This window comes from Triturus cristatus, chromosome 8 (assembly GCF_964204655.1).
Source record: "Triturus cristatus chromosome 8, aTriCri1.1, whole genome shotgun sequence".
In the NCBI taxonomy this organism is placed as follows: domain Eukaryota; kingdom Metazoa; phylum Chordata; class Amphibia; order Caudata; family Salamandridae; genus Triturus; species Triturus cristatus.
The window spans coordinates 1,388,800,933-1,388,822,692 of record NC_140591.1 but is presented as its reverse complement, the minus strand read 5'-3'; the positions used below and the strand labels follow the sequence as shown (position 1 = coordinate 1,388,822,692).

At 49.0% G+C, this 21,760-nt stretch overlaps 1 protein-coding gene across 2 annotated transcripts in view; it reads left to right on the top strand.

Annotated features, from left to right (window-relative positions):
* Nucleotides 1-21,760, top strand: part of SCAF4 (SR-related CTD associated factor 4) — an 872,346-nt gene that overhangs the window by 280,161 nt on the left and 570,425 nt on the right. The window contains exon 14 of one of the 2 annotated variants that reach the window (XM_085623106.1): nucleotides 6,147-6,232. In XM_085623106.1, the coding sequence (XP_085479232.1) occupies nucleotides 6,147-6,232 (86 nt within the window). Of the gene's footprint in view, nucleotides 1-6,140; nucleotides 6,233-21,760 lie in introns of both variants that reach the window. The other variant, XM_085623105.1, reaches the window with a different exon arrangement.

Below are 21,760 nucleotides of genomic sequence, written 5' to 3'. Positions count from 1 at the left end.
GGCCCCTCAGAGGAACTATTTCGGCTCGACCCACTACAAAAAACACTTCTCAAAGACCCTAAAACTGGACATTTGATGCTCAGCATCAAAAAGAGACCGCTGGACAAGCCTGCCCCAGCTCTACCTCCGAAGAGAAGAGACTTTGCTACCTCCCCTTTGAGACTACCTCCACCTCCTCCCTCTCCTCCGCCTCCCCACCTCATCATTCCCCCACACCCTCTCCGGATGAGGATGATGACTATGTCTGACGACACAGGGGACGGACCCCATGACCAACCCACAGGGGACCCCACTCCTACAGGCTCCCCAGACCCATGGGATGACTACAACATTTCAGACATCCCTAACGTCCCGCAGGACGACCTTTACCCTTCAATACCCTTCCCCCCTCGAAGACATTATGTATGGGGTTTAACCAACTTCTCCATAGGGCTGCACACTACCACGGAGTTGATCTCCATACAGACCCCGTGGAGGAGGACTTCCTCCTAGATACCTTTGACACTACACACAGGGCCACTTCCATTCTGCTCATGCTTAAAGCGGTTATCGAGCACGCGCCAGAGGTCTTTAAAGACCTGGCCAGGGTCATCAACCCTCGCATCGAGAAGTATAAGACCGCCCCTACAGACCCCACCTACATCAGAGGGCCCTTACCACTCGACTCTCTAGTAGTCTCCACTGCAAGGAAGCGTGCAAACTCCCAGGCATCAGGCCTAGCACCACCACCTGATAAGGAGTCCAAACTCCTGGACGCCTCTGGCAAGCGAACTGCATTCCAGGCTGCCAACATATGGTGCATTGCAAACACCCAAGCGCTTTTGGCAAGATATGACAGGGCACATTATGACGAACTAGAAGCCATAATCCAACACCTCTCTGACAAATACAAGAATATAGCCAACAAACTAATCCAGGAGGGTAAAACCATCACCAACACCTCCATTCGCTGCGCCCTTGATGTAGCTGACACCGCCTCTAGGGCAATTAACGCCATTTTCCTCCTCCGTAGGCATGCCTGGCTACGAATTTCGGGTTTCAAACCCAATGTGCAGGCTTCCATCCTCAACCACCCCTTTGACCAGGAACATCTGTTTGGCCCAAACGTTGACATTGCCCTGGGAAAAAATGAAAAAGGACACCGATATGGCAAAGTCTATGGGAGCCCTACAGTCGCACCCTCCCAGGCGCTCCTTTCGCCGCTCTTCCTTTCGAAGAACCTCCAGAGGCTACTCCTCAGACAGCGCCTCCACTTCCTATAAAGCCCCTAACCCAATCCACCTTCACTAGGGGTTACCAGAGAGGCGGCTAAAGGGTAACAACAATAAAGGCAGAGGCAAAACTAACACCTCCCGCTCTACCTCCACCCCTGCCCAATGACTTCCCTCAACTCCCCCAAACCATCCCACTCCAGTCAGGGGCAGACTCCACAATTTCCTTCCTGTCTGGACTACTATCACCTCAGACAAATGGGTAACACAGATAATTCGGTCAGGCTACTGCCTCGAACTAACATCTACCCCCCCAAACATTCCACCCAAAGTCACAGGAACATTTGTCACTTCTAAAGCAGGAGGTAATCTCCCTCCTACAAAAGAGTGCGATAGAACTAGTTCCTGCTCACCAACAAAATATGGGAGTTTACTCCCTATATTTTCTCATACCAAAAAAGGACGACACTCTAAGGCCCGTCCTGGACCTCAGACCCCTAAATCACTATATACACTCAGACCATTTCCACATGGTCACACTCAAGCAGGTACTTCCCCTGCTCTCCCAAAACGACTTCCTTGCCACCCTAGACTTCAAGGACGCCTATTTCCACATTCCTGTTCACAAGGCTCACAGGAAAGTTCTCAGATTTGTAGTGGACGGTCAACAGTATCAATTCAAAGTGCTCCCATTCGGAGTCAGCACAGCACCACGGGTGTTTACCAAGTGCCTAGCGGTAGTGGCAGCACACCTGCGAAGACAACACATCCACGTCTTCCCATACCTAGACGACTGGCTCATAAAAGCCAGCTCATACAACCAGTGTGTACAACCCACTCACGCCACTATCCAACTGCTTCACAAACTGGGCTTCCCAGTAAACCATGCAAAGTCCCATCTGCAACCATCCCATGTAAAACAATACCTCGGTCGCACCATAGACACCTCAAAAGCGCTAGCCTATCCCAGTCCTGCCAGGATAGCAAGCATTCAGGCTCTACGTGACAAATTTTAACCGGAACATTCTCTTCCAGCTAGAGTGTTCATGCAACTTATAGGAATGATGGCCTCTTGCATACTCATAGTACCTCACGCAAGACTCCAGATGCGTCCTCTCCAAGAGTGCTTAGCACGTCAATGGAAACAGGCCCAGGGTCAATTGACAGATCTGGTGTTGGTAGACGGTTGTGCCCATCGCTCTGCTGTGGTGGACCACCAAAGACCTTTCCAAAGGGCGACCGTTCCTGGACCAGATTCCTCAGATAGTACTGACAGGGGACGCATCGCTCTCTCCGGCTGGGGAGCTCACCTACTACATCACACCATGCAGGGCAGGTGGACACCTCAACAAAAGTTACTCCACATCAACCATCTGAAGTTATTAGCCATATTCTTAGCCCTAAAGGCTTTTCAAACACATGTCTCCGGCAAGGACAACATAACAGCCATGTACTAAATACAGAAACAAGGCGGCACACACTTTCCGCAGCTCTCTCAGCTAGCACAGAGCATATGGAGAGGGGCCATACCCCAAAAAAATCTTTCTCCTAGCGCAACATGTCCCAGGAGTCAAACACTATGGCCGATCTGCTGAGCAGACAAACCCAACAGATCCACGAGTGGGAACTCCATCCACAAGTTCTTCACCCCTACTTTCAAATGTGGGGGCATCCAGAGATAGACCTCTTCGCCACCCACAATAACGCCAAATGCCCAAGCTTCGCCGCCAGGTATCCACACCCATTGTTCAAAGGCAATGCGATATGGATGAACTGGTCAGGCAGATTTGCTTACGCCTTTCCGCCTCTCCCTCTCATTCCACTAGTGGTGCGCAAACTACAGCAACACTCCCTCACTCTCATCCTAGTAGCTCCAACTTGGGCCAGACAACCGTGGTACACTACACTGCTGGAGCTATCTGTAGTACTGCACCAAAAGTTACACCTCTCTCCACGCCTCTTAACCCAGAACCATGGAGAGATCAGGCACCCGGACCCAGCTCAGCTCAACCTTACGATCTGGCTCCTGAAATACTAGAATTCGGTTATCTTAATCTTCCCCCTGACTGTATGAACGTCATTAGAGAAGCTAGACGACCTACCACTAGAGCTTGGTACGCAGCCAAGTAGAAACGTTTTGTGATCTATTGTCACAACAATAACTTCAATCCCCTAGATGTGTGCATTCAACACATCATAGGCTATTTACTACACCTACAAAGATGCAACCTAGCCTACACGTCTATTAGACTGCACCTTGCGGCCATAGCAGCTTATCTACAAAACAGGTAACATCTATCACTCTTTAGAGTACCTGCCATAAAAGCCTTCATGGAAGGCCTCAAAAGAATAATTCCCCCCCCCAGAGTGCCACCCTCACCTGTGTGGAACCTAAACATCATTCTCACAAGACTAATGAGGCCTCCCTTTGAACCTCTACACAAATGTGAACTTCAATTCCCAACATGGAAAACTGCTTTTCTTGTAGCCATTACTTCCCTCAGAAGGGTCAGTGAGATATAAGCACTCACCATTCAAGAACCCTTTCTGGAAATGCACCATAACAAGGTTGTTCTCCGTACTAATACGAAATTCCTCCCTAAAGTCATTTCTCCCTTTCACCTAAACCAATCTGTGGAACTGCCCGTATTTTTCTCGCACCCACAGACCATTGCAGAAAGAGCTCTCCACACACTAGATGTCAAACGAGCCTTACTCTACTACATCGAGAGAACACAACCCTTTCGTAAGACCAAACAGCTGTTCGTGTCTTTCTCACCACCACACAAAGGCAACCCCATCTCCAAATCTGGGATAGCTAGGTGGATTGTTAAATGCATACAGATTTGGTACCACAAAGCAAAACAAAAGCTATCTGTTCCCCCTAAAGCCCACTCTACACGTAAAATAGGGGCTTCCATGGCATTTTAGGGAACATCCCCTTAGATGATATCTGTAAGGCGGCTACATGGTCTACACCGCACACTTTCACTAAACACTATTGTGTAGATGTGCAAACTAAACAACAAGCTAGTGTGGGCCAGGCTGTACTCAAAACATCATTTCAAACCACTGCAACAGATACTGGTGGTCGCCGCTAGGAGCGAGTACTGCTATATAATTTATGCACAGTGTGTAATCTGCAGCTCATATGCCTCGAACGGCAAATGCTACTTACCAGTATGCATCTGTTCTTGGCATGTGGAGCTGCAGATCTACACCCGGCTACATTTCTGTTCCAGTTTATCTTATTTAGATACAGCACACATGGGCATCTTCACTGCTTACTACTACGCTCTATCATTTCCCTGCTGGCGAAAAACAATTTGAGGATGGAGCCAAAGCCCATGCGGAATACGATCCAAAGGAGGAGTCACATACCTCGTGACTTCCAAAGACTTTCCAAGAGGAAAAACGACTGCAAACATCCGGGCCCAACACCAGATGGCGATCTATGCACAGTGTGTAGATCTGCAGCTCTACATGCCAAGAACAGATGCATACTAGTAAGTAGCATTTGCCTTCCTAGTTGCGATCAACTCTCTGAAGTCAGTAAACACCAGGCATTAACCATACAAGAACCATTTCTCCAAATCAGTCACAACAAAGTGGTTCTTAGGACTAACCCAAAATTTCAACCTAAAGTTGTCTCTACTTTCCACCTTCATCAGACTGTAGAACTCCCAGTGTTTTTCCCTCTACCAGACTCCGTAGCAGAACGGGCTCTTCACATGCTAGACATAAAAAGAGTGGTACTTTACTACATTGAAAGAACAAAATCCCTTTGAAAGACTAAACTACTTTTTGTGGCTTTCTCCCTACCTCATAAAGGCAATTCTATCTCAAAAACGGGGATTGCAAGGTGGATTGTTAAATGCATCCAAATATGCTATGCTAAAGCCAAAGGCACCTTAACCATTCCCCCTAGGGCTCACTCCACACGTAAACTTGGGGGCATCTATGGCATTCTTAGGGAACATTCTCCTAGATGACATCTGCAAAGCAGCAACTTGGTCTACACCACACATGTTCACAAAACACTATTGTGTAGACGTGCAAGCAAAACAACAAGCTAGTGTGGGCCAGGCTGCATTAAGAACACTTTTTCAAACCACTGCAGCAGATACAGGTAGCCACCGCTACAGAGGTACTCTGTGTAGTCTATGCACAAGTATACGATCTACAGCTTGTATGCCTCAAACGGAAAATGCTACTTACCGGTATGCATCTGTTCTTGGCATGTAGAGCTGTAGATTTGTATACTCCCACCCTCCTCCCCGGATACCTCTATCAGCTCCTGTACTATCTTACTTGGATACATTACATATGGACATCCTTTTCTATTTCTTATTACCTCCATCATGACCCTCTATGGCAAAACAATCTGGAGATGGGGTCGATGCCAATGCGCACTATCGTCCTAAGGCGGAGTCATCTACCACGTGACTACAAAAGACTTCTTCCAAGACAAAAACAAAGTACAAACATCCGAGCCCAACACCAGATGGCGATCTATGCACAGGTATACGAATCTACAGCTCTACATGCCAAGAACAGATGCATACTGGTAAGTAGCATTTTCCTTTCCAAGTTGCATAAGATTTTAAAATATAATACAAAAAACTCCAAACCGTGGCTTACCACAGGTTCAGCACATCAATCCCAGTTACACAATTATAAGAGTCCTGTGCATTTCGCCTCCGGAACCCGCCGCATTTGGGCTTCACTGGAATCCAGACAAGAATGTATTAGATCATGGAAGGTGCACCAGGAATGAAGTCACAATCTTTTAAGCAAGTCCTTTAAGTTGTGAACTGGGAAAGCGAGTCTTGAATGCCATTTGTTCAAATAAATTGCCTGCATTTGAGTGAAAACCTTCTGTCATTCTTTTAAAAATATTTAGTTTCTTACTTTCTTTTTGTTTTTAAGGAGCAGCCCATGGAAGTTGAGCAACCTAGTGCTCCAGAGTTAAAACAGCCTGCTCCTGAGCTGAAAAAGTCACACTCAAGATCTACATCTAGGTGAGAAGCTTATATGTCTGAGAAAATTGCGTCTTATTGCATGCCCGCTCCTAATTTTTACTGAATTTTATTGCTGGTTTTTAGACTTTCACTGGGGCACTGCCGTCCTGTGCCCAGTGTATGTGCTCGGATGCCTAAAATGTGTAGAAATTGGCTAATCCCTGATTGGTTTACTTAACTTTTCATAACGCCTTAGTATAGAGTGCAAAACTACACACGGTCTGGAAAGTAAAATGCCCCCTGTGGACCTTAGCACTTTATGTGCCATCCCCTGGTGCGACAAAGGAAAACATGAATTCAGATCTACCATTGTAGCCTAATGTCTGGAGTGTAAAACCTGCAGCGCATATATAAAAGGCATGAGTGTGTTCTCTCCTTCATATAAGGCTTTTCATTATTCTGTTATTTTTGTATATAATGTAATAAATAGAGAAGCAATTTCTTGTATGTTCTCACTAGGATAGACAGGCAACCTGCGCCACAGGTATCTAAAACCACCGCCGCATTCACTTAGGAAAGAGTCAACGTCTCGGCTTAGACGTCTCTGGAGTCCATCCACCACCAAAAACCTGCAGTGCAACCTGTTAAGATAACCCTTTTTGACCAGTACATACCTCCCTTTTGAATATTTGTAAAGTCACCCATATTTAGGCCTTGTATCCCACAAGGTAGGATTCATGGGATTTGAAAGTGGGTCATGTAAAAAATTAATGTTACCCTGTCCCTACATTGACAAGACCTTAAACACTATTTTCACTGTTGTAGGTATTGCTGCCCTGTCCTATGTGGGAAATCAGAGTACAGATTAAAATAGTAATACGGAGTCTTGGAAATGGGACCAGCTAGAAAATGATACCTCAATTTTGTTAGTGATAGTCCAATTCAGTTGTATAGTCAGATTTTTAATATATACTAAGGAAAAGTAAGTTAGGTCATCTTTTCCCCACCTGAAGTTCTTGAAGGCCAATTTACATTGTCTCTAGCTTCACCCAGCCTGTGCTAAGCCAGGGAAGAGTTGCAAAATGCCCCCCAAGAGAAAACAATAGGTTGACCTGAATATGCAAAGGTGAACTCAGAATATTCAAAGTGAGGGCTGTGGGCATTGTGTTAATACCACACAGTTAAATCATGCTTTAAAGGTCTGTTGAGTCACATGTAACACTTGAAAAGGAGGTAACAGGATGCTGAGGCAGTTATTGTATGTTCCCTGTCAGGTTGCATACCTACCCTGCCTTTGTCCTACCAATTGTGTCTCTGGGTCTGTGGTGTGCATATGCCTGGTTCAAATGATGTTTAAGTATTAGTTGTGGGAGGGCAGAAGTGATTTCCCTAGAATATCCCTCCTCACACCCCTAGGGCCCAAGTTTAGTGTGGCTCAAGACATTCACCAGTTTGAAAATGCTCTGGTGTGAGAAAGTGCCATCTTTCTTGCATGGCATGCCCCCACTTTTTGCTAAATTGCTGAATGTACTTTGACTGAGTGTGGCCTGGGCTCCTGCCAACCAGGTGCCAAGGGCCTATGTTCCTTCTCTAAAAACTATGCTGAAACCTAAAACCCAATTTGGCAAACCCTGGCCACATGTCAGCCCCTGGTAATGGTTCCCTAGGTACCCAGGGCCTTGTGACCAGGGAAGGCCCCTAAGGGCTGCAGCACTTATTGTGCCACCCTTAGAGGCCCTGCCACCCTTAGAAGCCCTGTACCCTGACACAAACACACTGCCCTTGCAGGCTGAGTGTCTGGGTATAGAACAAAACTGAGTCGACATGGCACACATCCCTGTGTGCCATACCACAACATACACTGCCCTGGCATACATCAGCCAGCCCTCTAGCTGGGTGCCCTATGCCAGTGGTGTTTGGTACAGGAGCATGAGACCTGTGCCCCTACAGTACCCAGGTCCATTCCTGGGCACTGTGTGCAGTGCTGCCGTTTAAGAGTATATGGTGCTGGGAGATCGTCAAACACTAACTCCACAGCACCATAATGGCAACACTGAAGACTGAGAAGTTTGGTATCAAACTTCTCAGCATATTAAACCCACACTGATACCAGTGCAGGATTTAATGTACAATGCACGACAGAGGGCATCTTAGAGGTGCCCCCTGAACCTAACCTACAATCCATGTCTTGTCTGAGGGGCTGCCTAGGCTGCCACACAGCAGACATGTTGCTGGACCCCTGGGTAGAGAGCCATCCGCTCTCCTGGGCCTGCAACAATGCACATCCTGGGTGAGGTCCTAGGTCTCCTCCCCCATGATGGGCAGGGGAAGCTTCAAAGGCATGCCGCCTTTGTGAACTTCTCCAGGCCAGTTGCTGTACTCAACAACTGGCCCCTACCGGTTCTAAACCCCCACTTTGGCGGGAAGACTGGCCGGAAACCCCAAGGAAGGACAGGGGGTGTGCCAGCCTCTGCCAACCCCACCCCTCAGGTGGGGGAGACTAGGTGAAGCGCATCTCCGGTCTCTCGCCATCTTGAAGATGGGGAGCCCTGCCCAATCAGGACTAGGACACTGCCCCCCTCCCACAGGAGAGTGGCAGGATAGGGGGTGTACCTACCCCAGGGCAGGGACCCAGTGGTCCCTGCCCTTTACCTACCTGTACCCCTAAATTTAGTATTTAGGGGCACCCTGAACCTTCCTTCCTCAGATCCCGAATCCGAAACAAGCAAGAAGAACAAGAAGACCTGCTGTGCAGCTGCTAACAAGAGGAAGACCCCAACTGATTTGGCCCCAGCCCTACAGGCCTGTCGACTCTCGAACCTGCTCCTGCTAAAACCCGGCGTCTCCAGTGGTCAGCAACCTCCAAAAACCCCAGAGGACCCGACTGCCTTGTGACTCTAAAAAGACTGGGACTCCCACGAGCAGTGGTTCTGCTCAAAGCAAGTAACAAGCCCCTGGTGCCAACCAGGAACTGCGACTCCTGCACACTCTGCACCCGCCAAGCCTGGCCTGTGCCGGAGTGGACAAAGACCACGAGGACGTCCCCCCGGCGACTGTGACCCAGAATCCAGCACACAAGGACCCACCTCGACGCTCGTGACGAAGCCTGCAGCCTCAGAACCAAGGACCCCTCCAAACTGGACCAGCTGAGGGTAAGATTTCCCGACGCGAAAAGACACCCCGGTGCCCTGCGGCCCCCTGTGCCCAGCTCCTGGGTGCTTACCTAACCCACAACTTCCCAACTTAACTCTCGAAGTGGTGGTCGCACCAAAGAATCTTCGTCCCCGAGCTTGCAGCCTTTTTTCGTCCTGAAGCTTCTCCATTGGAATCCATTGAGCGCCCGACGGCTCAAAAGCACCCTGCAACCAGCCGACCGAGTGCCCCTGAGAGTGCAACCTCTGTCCTGTTTTTCTTCCCCACTTGCCCTGAGCAAGTGACCAGGAGCCCAGATCCAACAGCCGTGTGGCCTGCCTACTACCAGCCACCAACCACCAACCAAAGGCCCCCTGCCCGCCATAGGCTAACATTGGACCTAGCTCTCTCTGCACCTGGCTGCTGAGGGTGTAACAACTGTACCTACCAGACCCTGGGAGACCCCCGAGTCTATGCCCAGAACCGTAACTCTGCCAGTCGAGTACTTACCCAAAAGCCGATAACTCACTTTTCTTCCATAGGGTAACATTGGCTGGTTTCACTCGAAATTTGTTCTAAGTGTCGAGTTTTGAAACTTTAAAATATTCACTAAAAATCAGCCGATCAACGAATTTACTCACCTGTTATCAGGAGAGATCCCAGTGCTGGATCTTGGTGCCCAGCACTGACCCTGAAAAGTAATTAACAACCGTACTTGCCAATAACTTGATTTTCCTCCATAGGATTACATTGCCTGGTTTTGATTTTTGAAACTAACAAATATTCCTTACCCCCTTCGCCGCGGCACAAATTTTGCCGCGGTGCTGGGGCGGTTCGGGGTGAGCGCGGCGCCGCCATGTTCGTGACGGAACCACTCCGTCATGAGCCACGGGCGCGCTGTGCTCATGACGGAGTGGTTCCGTCACGACTCCGCCCACTTGCATTGTTCGCCCGCACAGGCGGGGAATCGGCGCCGCGTGGGCGAAGCGGCCGCAACGGCCGCAGCATGACGGAACCACTCCGTCATGAGCACACGGCGCCCGTGGCTCATGACGGAGTGGTTCCGTCATGAGCAGGCAAGGGGTTAAAAATCACCTGTGTAACAAACTATTTCTTTCAACTGTTTACAGGAGATTCACCAGTGCTGAATCCAGGATCCTGCACTGAGTAAGAAAATAACGATAACCCTACTTACCTGCGAAGTGAATTTCCTCCCATAGGATAACATTGGTGATTATATGTGAAAAAGTTTTGAAGTGTCAACTTTTGAAATACAATAATATTCCTTAAAAATCCTACCTTTAACCAAAACACATTTACTCACCTGTTTCCAGGAAATGTCCCAGGACTGAATCTAGGATCCAGTCCTGGGGTTAGAAAAGTAATACAAAAAGTGATTAATTGTATTTACTAAGAAATTCCCATTGAACTCAATGTTATAATTGTTTGAATTGTGTTGCCTATTGCAACAGCTGTATGTATTGCATTCAAAAGTCTATTGCCTATTGAAAGTATTTAACTGAAGCATCTCATTCTGAGAAAGTATATTGTGATACCCATTGTTGGTTCTTAAATAAAAAAACTATATATTTTTATATACAAACCATTGGCCTAGAGTTCAGTTCTTGTGTGTGAGACCATTTGCTGACTGAGTGTGTACAACAAATGCTTTACACTGTCCTCTGATACTGCCTTAGTGCTCGACCAAGCTACCACTTTAGAGAGTAAGGTTATATTTAACTTTAGCCTCTGCCAAACCTCTGGAGACTGTGGACTCTGTACACACTGTACCTATTTGAGGACAGTATATACAAAGCCACTTTCTTACATTGTATTATCCATAAAACACATTAGAACACATCACATATGTACACTGTGCCACCTGGCACTAGGTATCACTTTGCAGGGGATTATGCACAGGACAGGGCCATCGGGCCACTGTCAGCACCTTCAGACATACAAGTAATAAACAACCAGTAACTACTGGTAAGCACTCAGCATATATCACATTATGCATAGACATCATAATAGTACTTTGCATAGGATGTTAGGTGGAACATAATCAGCCATCGTGCCCCATAGAATATTACAATCTCTCAGCAGAGGCCTCTTAGGAGGGTTCACCCTAAGCATAACCCATACTACCTACATTCCCTCAGCTGAGGCCTCATAGTAGGGTTCATACGAAGCATAACCCACACTACTGTGAGGAACTATTTTACCCACAGGCTTCCTGGAGCACACCAGGGTGTGGTGCCTATAGCTCGCCAAAGGCCCTCATCCCCTCCTGAGGCCGTAACCCTCCACTGAGTGTGGATTAACAAGGTCTCTGCTCCCCCTTTGGAAAATGGGTAATCGTTTTGGAGATCCTTTCTCCTCCGGGTTCAGGGACCTCTGTCGAGGTCTCGCTGTGAGAAAGTGCCATCTTTGTTGCATGGTGTGCCCCCACTTTTTGCTGAATTGCTGAATGTACTTTGACTGAGTGTGCCCTGGACTCCTGCCAATCAGGTGCCCAGGGCCTATGTTCCTTACCTAGAAACACAAAACCCAAATTGGCAATCCGTGGCCACATGTCCGCCCCTGGTAAATGGTACCCAGGGCCTTGTGACCAGGGAAGGTCTTTAAGGACTGCAGCAATCATTGTGCCACCCTTAGAGGCCCTGTACCCTAACACACACACACACACACACTGCCCTGGCAGGCTGAGTGTCTGGGTACAAGACAAAACAGACGACATGGCACACATCCCTGTGTGCCATGCCCACAACCTACACTGCCCTAACATACATCAGCCACCCCTCTAGCTGGGTGCCCTATGCCAGTGGTGCCAGGAGCCCTGTGCCCTTACAGTGCCCAGGTCCATTCCTGGGCCCTGTAAGTGCAGGGCTGCCATTTAAGATTACATGGTGCTGGGAGCTCGTCAAACACGAACTCAACAGCACCATAATGTCAACACTGAAGACTGAGCAGTTTGGTATCAAACTGCTCAGCACATTAAATCCACACTGATGCCAGTGTGGGATTTAATGTACAAAGCACCACAGAGGGAATCTTAGAGATGCCCCCTAAAACCTAACCTACAATCCACGTCTGTTCTGAGGCTACCTAGGCTGCCACACAGCAGACATGTTGCTGGACCCCTGGGTAGGAGAGCCCCTGCTCTCCTGGGTCTGCAACAATGCACATCCTGGGCGAGGTGCTAAATCTCCTCCCCCAGGATGGGCAGGGGGAGCTTCAAAGGCATGCCGCCTCTGTGAGCTTCCCCAGGCCACTGCAACCCCCCCACTCTGGCGGGAAGCTTGGCTGGAAACCCCAAATAAGGACAGGGGATGTGCCAGCCTGCCAACCCCACCCCTCAGGTGGGGGGAGGCGAGGTGAAGCACATCCCCGGGCTCTCGCCATCTTGAAGATGGGGAGCCCTGCCCAATCAGGATTAGGCTACTGCCCCCCTCCCACAGGAGAGAGGCAGGATTGGGGGTGTACCCACCCCAGGACAGGGACCCATTGGTCCCTGCCCATCACCTACCTGTAACGTCCCTAAATCTAGTATTTAGTGGCACCCTGAACCTTCCTTCCCCAGATTCCAGATTCCAAAATCCGAAGAAGAGCTAGAAGAAAGAAGACCTGCCCTGCAGCTGCTAAGAAGAGGAAGACACCAACTGCTTTGGCCCCAGTCCTACCGGCCTGTCGACCCTCGAACCTGCTCCTGCTCGAACCCGGCATCTCTTGTGGCCAGCAACCTCACAAACCCCGGAGGACCTGGCTACCTTTTGACTCCCATGAGTAGAGGCTCTACTCAAAATCTACTTCTAAATCCCGGGCAGCAGCCCGGAACCGCGAACCCAGCACACTCTGCACCAGCCAAGCCTGGCCTGTGCCGAAGTGAACAAAGACCACGAGGACGACCACACCGCGACTGTGACCCCGAGTCCGGCACCCAAGGACCTCCCTCGACACTCCTGAAGAATCCTGCAGCCTCAGAACCAGGTGCCCCCCCAACCGCGTTCAACAGAGGGTAAGATTTCCTGACACCAAAAGGCACCCCTGCACCTGGCGCCCCGCGGCCCCCTGTGCCCAATCCCGGGGTACCTACCTATCCTCCAACTACCCAACTTAACTCTCGAAGTGGTGGTGGCACCTGAAGAATCCTCGTCCCCGAGCTTAGTCTTTTTCTAAACCGGAGATTTCCCATTGAAATCAATTGAGCGCCCGAAGGCTCAAAAGCACCCTGCACCCAGCCGCCCGAGTGGCCCTGGCAGTGCAACCTCTACACCTATCCACTTCCCCACTTGCCCTGAGTAAGTGACCAGGAGCCCAGCTCCCACAGCCACGTGGCCTGCCAGTCAGCAGCCACCAACCAATGCCCCCTTTCCTCTCATAGGATAACATTGGGCCTAACTCTCTCTGCACGTGGCCGCCCTTGTGCCGCTGAGGGTGAACCAACTGTACCTACCTGACCCTGGGAGACCCCTGAGTCTATGCCCAGAACCTTAACTCTACCGGTCGAGTGCTTACCTTTAAACCGATAACTCAACTTTCTCCATAGGGTAACATTGACTGGCGTTTTCTGAAATCTCTTTTAAGTGTGGACTTTTCAAAACTTAAAATATTCACCAAAAATCAGCCGAGTAACAAACAAAAATACTCACCTGCTCTTAGGTGAGCCCCCAGTGCTGGATCTTGGTGCCCAGCACTGACCCTGAAAAATACTTACAACTGTACTTACCAGTAACCCAATTTTCTCCCATAGGAAATCATTGACTGTTTTTCTGTGGAATTTCTTCCAAGTGTCAACTTCTGCAATCTTTAAATATTCTTTAAAAATCGTATAATATCTGAAAACGTAATTGCTTACCTGTTTTGGATAAAGGTCCCAGTACTGAGTCTAGGCACCCAGTACTGGATTACAAAAGTAACGAGAACATACTATACCTACAACTTGATTTTTCTGCCATAGGGAATCATTGACTGTTTTCTATGAAATATTTTCTGTCAACTTTTAAAATGGCAAAATATTGTCTAAAAATCATCAAAGTAATTAAGTTGACTTTTATCACTTGTTTCTAAGTACTGTGCCAGGACTGAATCTAGGATCCAGTCCTGGAATTCCAAAAGTAATCCTAAAAGTAATCTATTGCAAATAACTTGAAACTTTCATTGAACGCAATGCATTATAGTGTTTAGAATTGTGTTGCCTATTGCAACAACTTGTTATTTACACTAGTCAATTGCATATTGCAAAAGTATTTACCTAAAGCATCTCATTCTGAGTAAGTATATTCTAATACCTATTGGTTCTAAAATAATACAAGCATATATTTTTTATATATAAACCATTGGCCTAGAGTTCAGTTCTTGAGTGTGTGAGACCATTTGCTGGCTGAGTGTGTGCAACAAATGCTTTACACTGTCCTCTGATACTGCCTTACTGCTCGACCAAGCTACCTCTTTAGAGAGTAAGGTTATATCTAACTTTAGCCTCTGCCAAACCTCTGGGGACTGTGGACTCTGTACACCCTGTACCTATTTGGGAACAGTATATACAGAGCCACTTTCTCACACTCGCCCCGACCTAATCCTGAGGAAATGACCCCGGGGCCCTGTACACCAAATCCGGGGTGGGGAGCAACAATGCACCTGGTCTCTGCCCACAGTGAATGCCCCCTAGAATCTGGTCAGTGTGCTGCTGCCACAATGCTGAGTATTTCACCACCGTGGGCCGGGTCACCAAATACAGCGGGCCACTCACCCTGCCACCCTTGGACTGCACTGGCTCCTTCGTTGCAGTTACCTCGAGCGAAGCGGCCCCTTCTGGGCCGGTATCAACAGAAGGACCAGGCTTGTTGTTCTGGCTCCTCGAACTCTACCACCTCCGCTCTCCACGAGGCAGGTGCAGCACCCGGAGTGACATCTCCGGCAGCTTTACTCCTAGAAGGCGGGCCTGCCCCAACTAGGCAATCTCCGCCTGACTTCCAGCGGTGGCTGCTGCAATGAGCCGTGACTCCTTGTGGCTCCGTTGAGGGTCCAGAGCAGCCCTCTTTCCTAGCCCATTAACGTCGGGTAGGCTCCTGCGGGAATCCTGATTTTGCGGTGTCTCTTCTCTCTGCACAGCTCCGCCCACGGTCAGGCTCTTCTGCTCGACTTCCAGTCTGTAACTGGAGCCTGATTCTCAGGTTCCGGAAAAGGTGGCATTAAGTGTCAGCCACAGGGGCACAGTAGAAGCCCTCTTCTTTTGAGCATCTGGGGACACGCAGGGCTCTCCTCGCCACCACGAGAGCCCTGCTCCCAACCACGCAACACCCGCCTGACTTCCTGCTCTGACCCTGCTTCCTCCGGCTGGCTCTGCCCCAGGCAAAACGACATGCAGGGCACAGCACTCCCAGCGCACAACGAATAGCTCTACGTGCTTTTGGGGTACAGGGAGCCCACACCAGGGTAGAACTGGGCCCAGGTAGGCAAGCTCACAGGGCCCTCCAGCAGAGGGGAAGTCCTTTGTGGCGGTTCCTCCTGGCGCCCAGTAGTCCTTCCTTCATGTCCAAGTAAGCACACAGACATGGGGTCACAGCCTCAGTACTTATACCACATGTCTTTGTTCTCTCCCTCTGGCACAGGTGTAGACCCGGTCCAGCCAGTTCTGGGGGGCACTCCAACATCTCTATGCAGTGCTCAAACACCATCATTGTCAGAGTAGGTCCTGGCCCCAGACACACCACAGTGGGGCTGAGCCAGCATTGTACAAGGCAGGCACAGACCTATTCAGGGTCAGGGACTACTCCTCCCACTACTCAAAATGCAGATCTGCCCATTCATCCTAGCGTTGACTCACCCTGCCCCTCTGGAGCCACACACCATACCGACCCCCGTCACTCCAGAGGCAGACATGCAATACACACCAGGCAGGCACAAAGACACGTAGCACACAGAAATTCCAACTTCTAAAAGTGTCATTTCTAAAATGGTGATAATAGATGTGTGCACACCATTACGCAGCATTTATTACTATTCCAAACATTCCAAACTTGACAACGCTGCTCCTCCCATATCAGAAATTACTACTGAAACACTAATCAGGGAATCCCCAATGCATTCCTATGAGAGGGCCGCCTCTCAGCAGTGAGAAACCAAAATGGCTGTTTAACTACCAGGACATGTCACGCACTTAAGGTACATGTCCTACCTTTTACCTACAATGCACCCTGCCCATAGGACTAGCTAGGGCCTACCTTAGGGGTGACTGACATGCAGTAAAAGGGGGTTCAGGGACATGTCACACACTTTAGGTGCCACGTCACAGCAGCAGTAAAGTGAGCGCACAGGCCCTGCAAAGGCAGAGGCCTGAGACAGGTTTGAAAGGCTACTTTGGTGGGTGGCGAAAGCAACGTTGCAAACCCACCAGTTGCATTTAATGTACTGGCCCTGGGTATCAGAGATATCAGTTTAAAAGGGACTGACAGGTAAATTAAATACGCCAAACCGGTGTAGACCAATCTTAACAGAGTGTACACGCACTTTACACTGGACAGCAGTGCTAAAGTGCCATAGTCCTAAAACCACCAACACCAGGTCAGACAAAAGACTAGGAGGAAGGCAAAAGGTTCAGGGATGACCCTGCAAAAAGGGCCAAGTCCAAATGCACAGTGGTCTCCAGGGGGAGACGAAACCATTTACTAAAATAGTGGAATGCGAGCCACAACCGAAGTCGAGAATGGACCCAGAAGACATAGTCTGGGACCCAAGGAACCACCCAAGGTGAGTATCTAGGAACCCCACAGAGGTCGTGTGCAGAGTCGGAACTCAACCTCGTACTCAATACAAGTCAGTTGGTGAGTCTTTTCAGTTTTTAGAGAAGGACCCTTCCCAGCAGACCCTGAAGAAACCCTGGGCAAGATGGAAGGCTGGATACCACAGGAATCAGGATGCCTACTCCAGGGAAGCCGGGTGCATAGGTTCAAATTGACGTCTGAAACCTCCGTAGACCACAATGAAGGACTTCAGAGAAGATGCCGCTGGCGAAGAAGGTGAAAGAGTCCGGTGGAACTCACAGGTGGATTCAATTTGAGAGGTACCTGCAAGCAGAGGGGACAGTCTGTGCCACTCAAAAGTGACCAGGAGGCACAAAAAATGGATGCCCGCAGATGTCGGGGATTCAGGAGAATTAACGGTGCCCTTGAAGTTGTCGCTGTGCGGACCAGGTGACACTGTGAAAGACTAGGAGCCGATAATAAGCTGTCCAATGTCTAGTGTCAAGAGCCAAGGGGTCAGTGTCCGGTAGGGGCACCAACAAGCCTTGTCAACGGCAACCGACGTAGTTGTCGAAAAAGGTGCTGAATCAGGGCTAGCAAGGTCCAAGTGACTCAGCAGGTAAGTCAGTGCAGGGTCCGTGTTTGAGAAAGTGCCCCCTTTCTGCATGGTTGCCCCCACTTTTTGCTGAATTGCTGATGTGCTTTGACTGAGTGTGCCCTGGGCTCCTGCTAATCAGTTAACCAGGGCCTATGTTCTTTCCCTAGAACTGCATTGAAGCCCAAACCCAATTGGCATCTCTAGCCACAGGTCAGCCCCTGGTAACCGGTACCAAAGGTACCCAGCGCACTGTGACCAGAGAAGGTCTCTAAAGGCTGCAGCAGTTATTGTTCCACCCTTAGAGGCCCTGTACCATTACCATAGCAGGCTGCATGTTTTGGTGCAGAACAAATTGAAGAGTCGACATGGCACACATCCCTTTGTGCCATGCCTACAGCCCACTGCCCTGACATGGTGCGCAGCAAAGGCTGTGGATCCCCTTTCCCGCCCCTCATTGAGTTTCTCTTGTTCCTCCTTTCTTTGGCCCAGCAGGGCTCTGCTCTGGGCAAGCTTAAGAGCTATCTCTCAGCCATTTCAGCCTTCCTTGTGCTTCCTGATCAACCTTCACTTTTTTATAGTCCCCTATTGTTAATAGATTCCTAAAGGGCATTACTCATCTTTTCCCTCCTATTCCTTTCGTAATGCCTCAGTGGGACCTTGACTTGGTTCTGACTTACCTTATGTGCGCTCCCGTAGAGCAGCTACATTATTGTCCTCTCAGAATTTTTACTTTGAAAACTGCCTTCTTGGTTGCCATCACCTCTGCTCGCAGGGTGAGTGAGCTTCAGACCCCGTCTTCCAAACCTCCTTTCTTGGCTGTTAATCTGGACAAGGTTGTCCTTCGCACTAGTCCTTCTTTCCTTCCCAAATTGGTTACATCTTTCCACACAGGACAGACCATCACTTTGCCCTCCTTGTTTTGTCTCCATATCCTTCTAAAGAGGAAGAGCGGCTCCATCGTCTGGATCCAAAACGTCCGCTTTCCTTCTATCTGAATCGCACAAGACCATTCCGGGTGGATGACCAACTCTTTGTTGGCTACATGGGCGCCAAGAAAGGTCGGGCCGTACAGAAACGGACCATCTTTTGATGTGTAGTTCTTTGTTTAAAAAATCTGCTATTGCTTGGCGAAAAAGGAACCTCCAGTGGGGTTGTGTGCCCATTCTACCAGGGCGATGGCAGCCACTACTGCTTTGGGACGTGGAGTTCCTCTTCATGACATCTGCCAGGCAGCTACGTGGTCTTCACTTCACACGTTTACCAAACACTACTGCCTGGACAGCCAAGTCCAGAGAGATGGCTTCTTCCGCCGTTTGGTTCTCCAGGACTTTCTGGTGTTAACTTGGTTCGCAGACCCACCACCAGTGTTGGTATTGCAGGGGTATCTATTCTAAGGTGAGGAATCTAATTGTCTCATTCAGATGAACAAGTTACTTACCTTCCGTAACGATATATCTGTAAGAGACATCGATTATTTATGGATTCTTCACCGCCTCCCCCATCCTCCCCGTTCTGCGAACTGACTTCTAGCGTCAGGGACTCCCTTTCAGGGCCCTAGTTTTCGTGCACCAGTGGTCTGTGTCTTGCATGGCTCTGCGCTTCTGGGGTGGAATGTCGTATAAAGAACTGATGACAGCGCGCGAGGGCAGCGTCTAAATAGATACTGTGACGCCAACGACGAACGCTGAGTCGACAGACGCCACCTATCGACGCGCAGAGGTACTGCTGATGAAAAAGTTCTCCGGATCCAGTCTGACACATGGGGGTAATCTAAGGTGAGGAATCCATAACGAATATCTTACAGGTATATTGTTACCAAAGGTGAGTAACTTGTTCTTTGATAACAAACTTCCCAGTTTTCGGTAAAGCCCTTTTGGTGCTGAGGTGTTCGTAATGACAAACTCCCAGCAACATATACTCTTAATGGCATTACTGCACTTACTATGTCTTAAGAATTGGTCTAGACAAGGTAGGGGTAAAGGGCTCATGCACCTGTACCCTCACCAGTGGTATAGTGCACCCAGCTAGAGGAGTTGCTGACCTATGCCGGGGTAGTAGACCCGTCCCAATCCGGATTAAGACGTAACCACAACACCGAGACAGCCCTCATCGCCGCCACAGACTACATCAGACGCCAACTGGACAACGGCGAAACATCAGCCCTCCTCCTCCTGGACCTGTCAGCCGCATTCAACACGGTCTGCCACCGCACCCTAAAGACATGCCTCCAAGAAGCCGGAATCCAAGAGAAGGCCCTTGACTGGACCACATCCTTCCTCTCCGGCAGAACCCAGAGCGTCCGTCTCCCACCTTTCCGGTCAGAAGCCACCGACATCTGCGGCGTCCCCCAGGGCTCATCCCTCAGCCCGACTCTGTTCAACATCTACATGGCCCCCCTCGCACAAGTGGCCCGCCACCACAACCTCAACATCCTCTCCTATGCCGACGATACCCAGCTCATCCTCTGCCTCACCAAGGACCCTCACACCGCCAAAACAAACATTCACGAGGGCATGAAGGCCATCGCCGACTGGATGAGGAGCAGCCGTCTGAAACAGAACTCTGACAAGATGGAGGTCCTCATGCTCGGACCCACCCCTCAGCCTGGGACGACTCCTGGTGGCCGACCGCTCTGGGGACAGCACCGACACCAACCGACCACGCACGCAACCTAGGATTCATCCTCGACTCCTGTGAGAAAGTGGCTCTGTATATACTGTTCCTTAATAGGTACAGGGTGCACAGACCCCAAGGGTTTAACAGAGGTTAAAGTTAGATATAACCTTACTCTCCAAAGTGGTAGCCTGGTCGAGCAGTAAGGCAGTATCAGAGGACGTGTAAAGCATTTGTTGTACACACTCAGTCAGCAAATGGTTCCACACACTCAATAACTGAATTCTAGGCCAATGGTTTGTATATAAAAAATATATGCTTGTTTTATTTTAGAACCAACACTTGGAATTAAAATATACTTTCTCGACAGGAGAAGTTTCATAAAAATACTTTTGTATATGCAATTGACTTTTTAGTAAACAGTTACAATTAGTTGCAGTAGGCAACTCTATTTCTAAACACAATACATTGAGCTCAATGATAAATGCAGATTATATGCAACAGATTACTTTTGTAATTCCAGGCTTGGATCCTAGAGCCAGTCCTGGGTCAGTTCTCAGAATCAGCTGTTGTAAGTCGACTTTGGTACTGTAATGATTTTGAACTAATATTTAGCTATTTCAAAAGTGAACACTTAGAAAATATTTCAGAGCAAACAATCAACGATTCCCTATGGAAGGAAATGTAGGTTACAGGTACAGTAGGTTATCGTTACTTTTGTAATCCAGTACTGGGTGTCTAGACTCAGTACTGGGACATTTATCAAAAACAGGTAAGTTATTACGTTTTCAGATGTTATACGATTTTTGAGGAATATTTAGAAATTGCAGAAATCAACACTTAGAAGAAATTTCATAGAAAAGCAGTCAATGGTTTCCTATGGAAGAAAAATGAATTAAAGGTAAGTATAGTTGTGGGTACTTTTCAGAGTCAGTGCTGGGCACCAAGATCCAGCACTGGAAGCTCACCTAAGAGCAGGTGAGTATTTTCGTTTTCATTACTCGGCTGATTTTTGGTGAATATTTTAATATTTGAAAAGTCCACACTTAGAAGAATTTCCAAGAAAAAGCCAGTCAATGTTACCCTATGAGGAAAATGAAGTTAGCGGTTTAAGGGTAAGTTCTCGACTGGCAGAGTTGAAGTTCTGGGCATAGACTCAGGGGTCTCCCAGTGTCAGGTAGGTACAGTCAGTTCACCCTCAGCGGTTTCAGGACGGCCGGGTGCAGAGTGAGTTAGGCCCAATGTTATCCTATGAGGGATAGGGGGGCCTGGGTTGGTGGCTGCTGTCGGGCAAGCCACGCAGCTGTGGGAGCTGGGCTCCTGGTCCCTTACTCGGGGCAAGTGGGGAAGTGGGTTAGAGTAGAGTTTTCACTGCCAGGGCCACTCGGGCGGCTGGCTGCAGGGTGCTTTTGAGCTGTCGGGCGCTCAATTGATTTCTATGGGAAATCTCCGGTTTGGAAAAAGACTGCAGGCTCAAGGACGAGGACTCTTCGGGTGCCACCA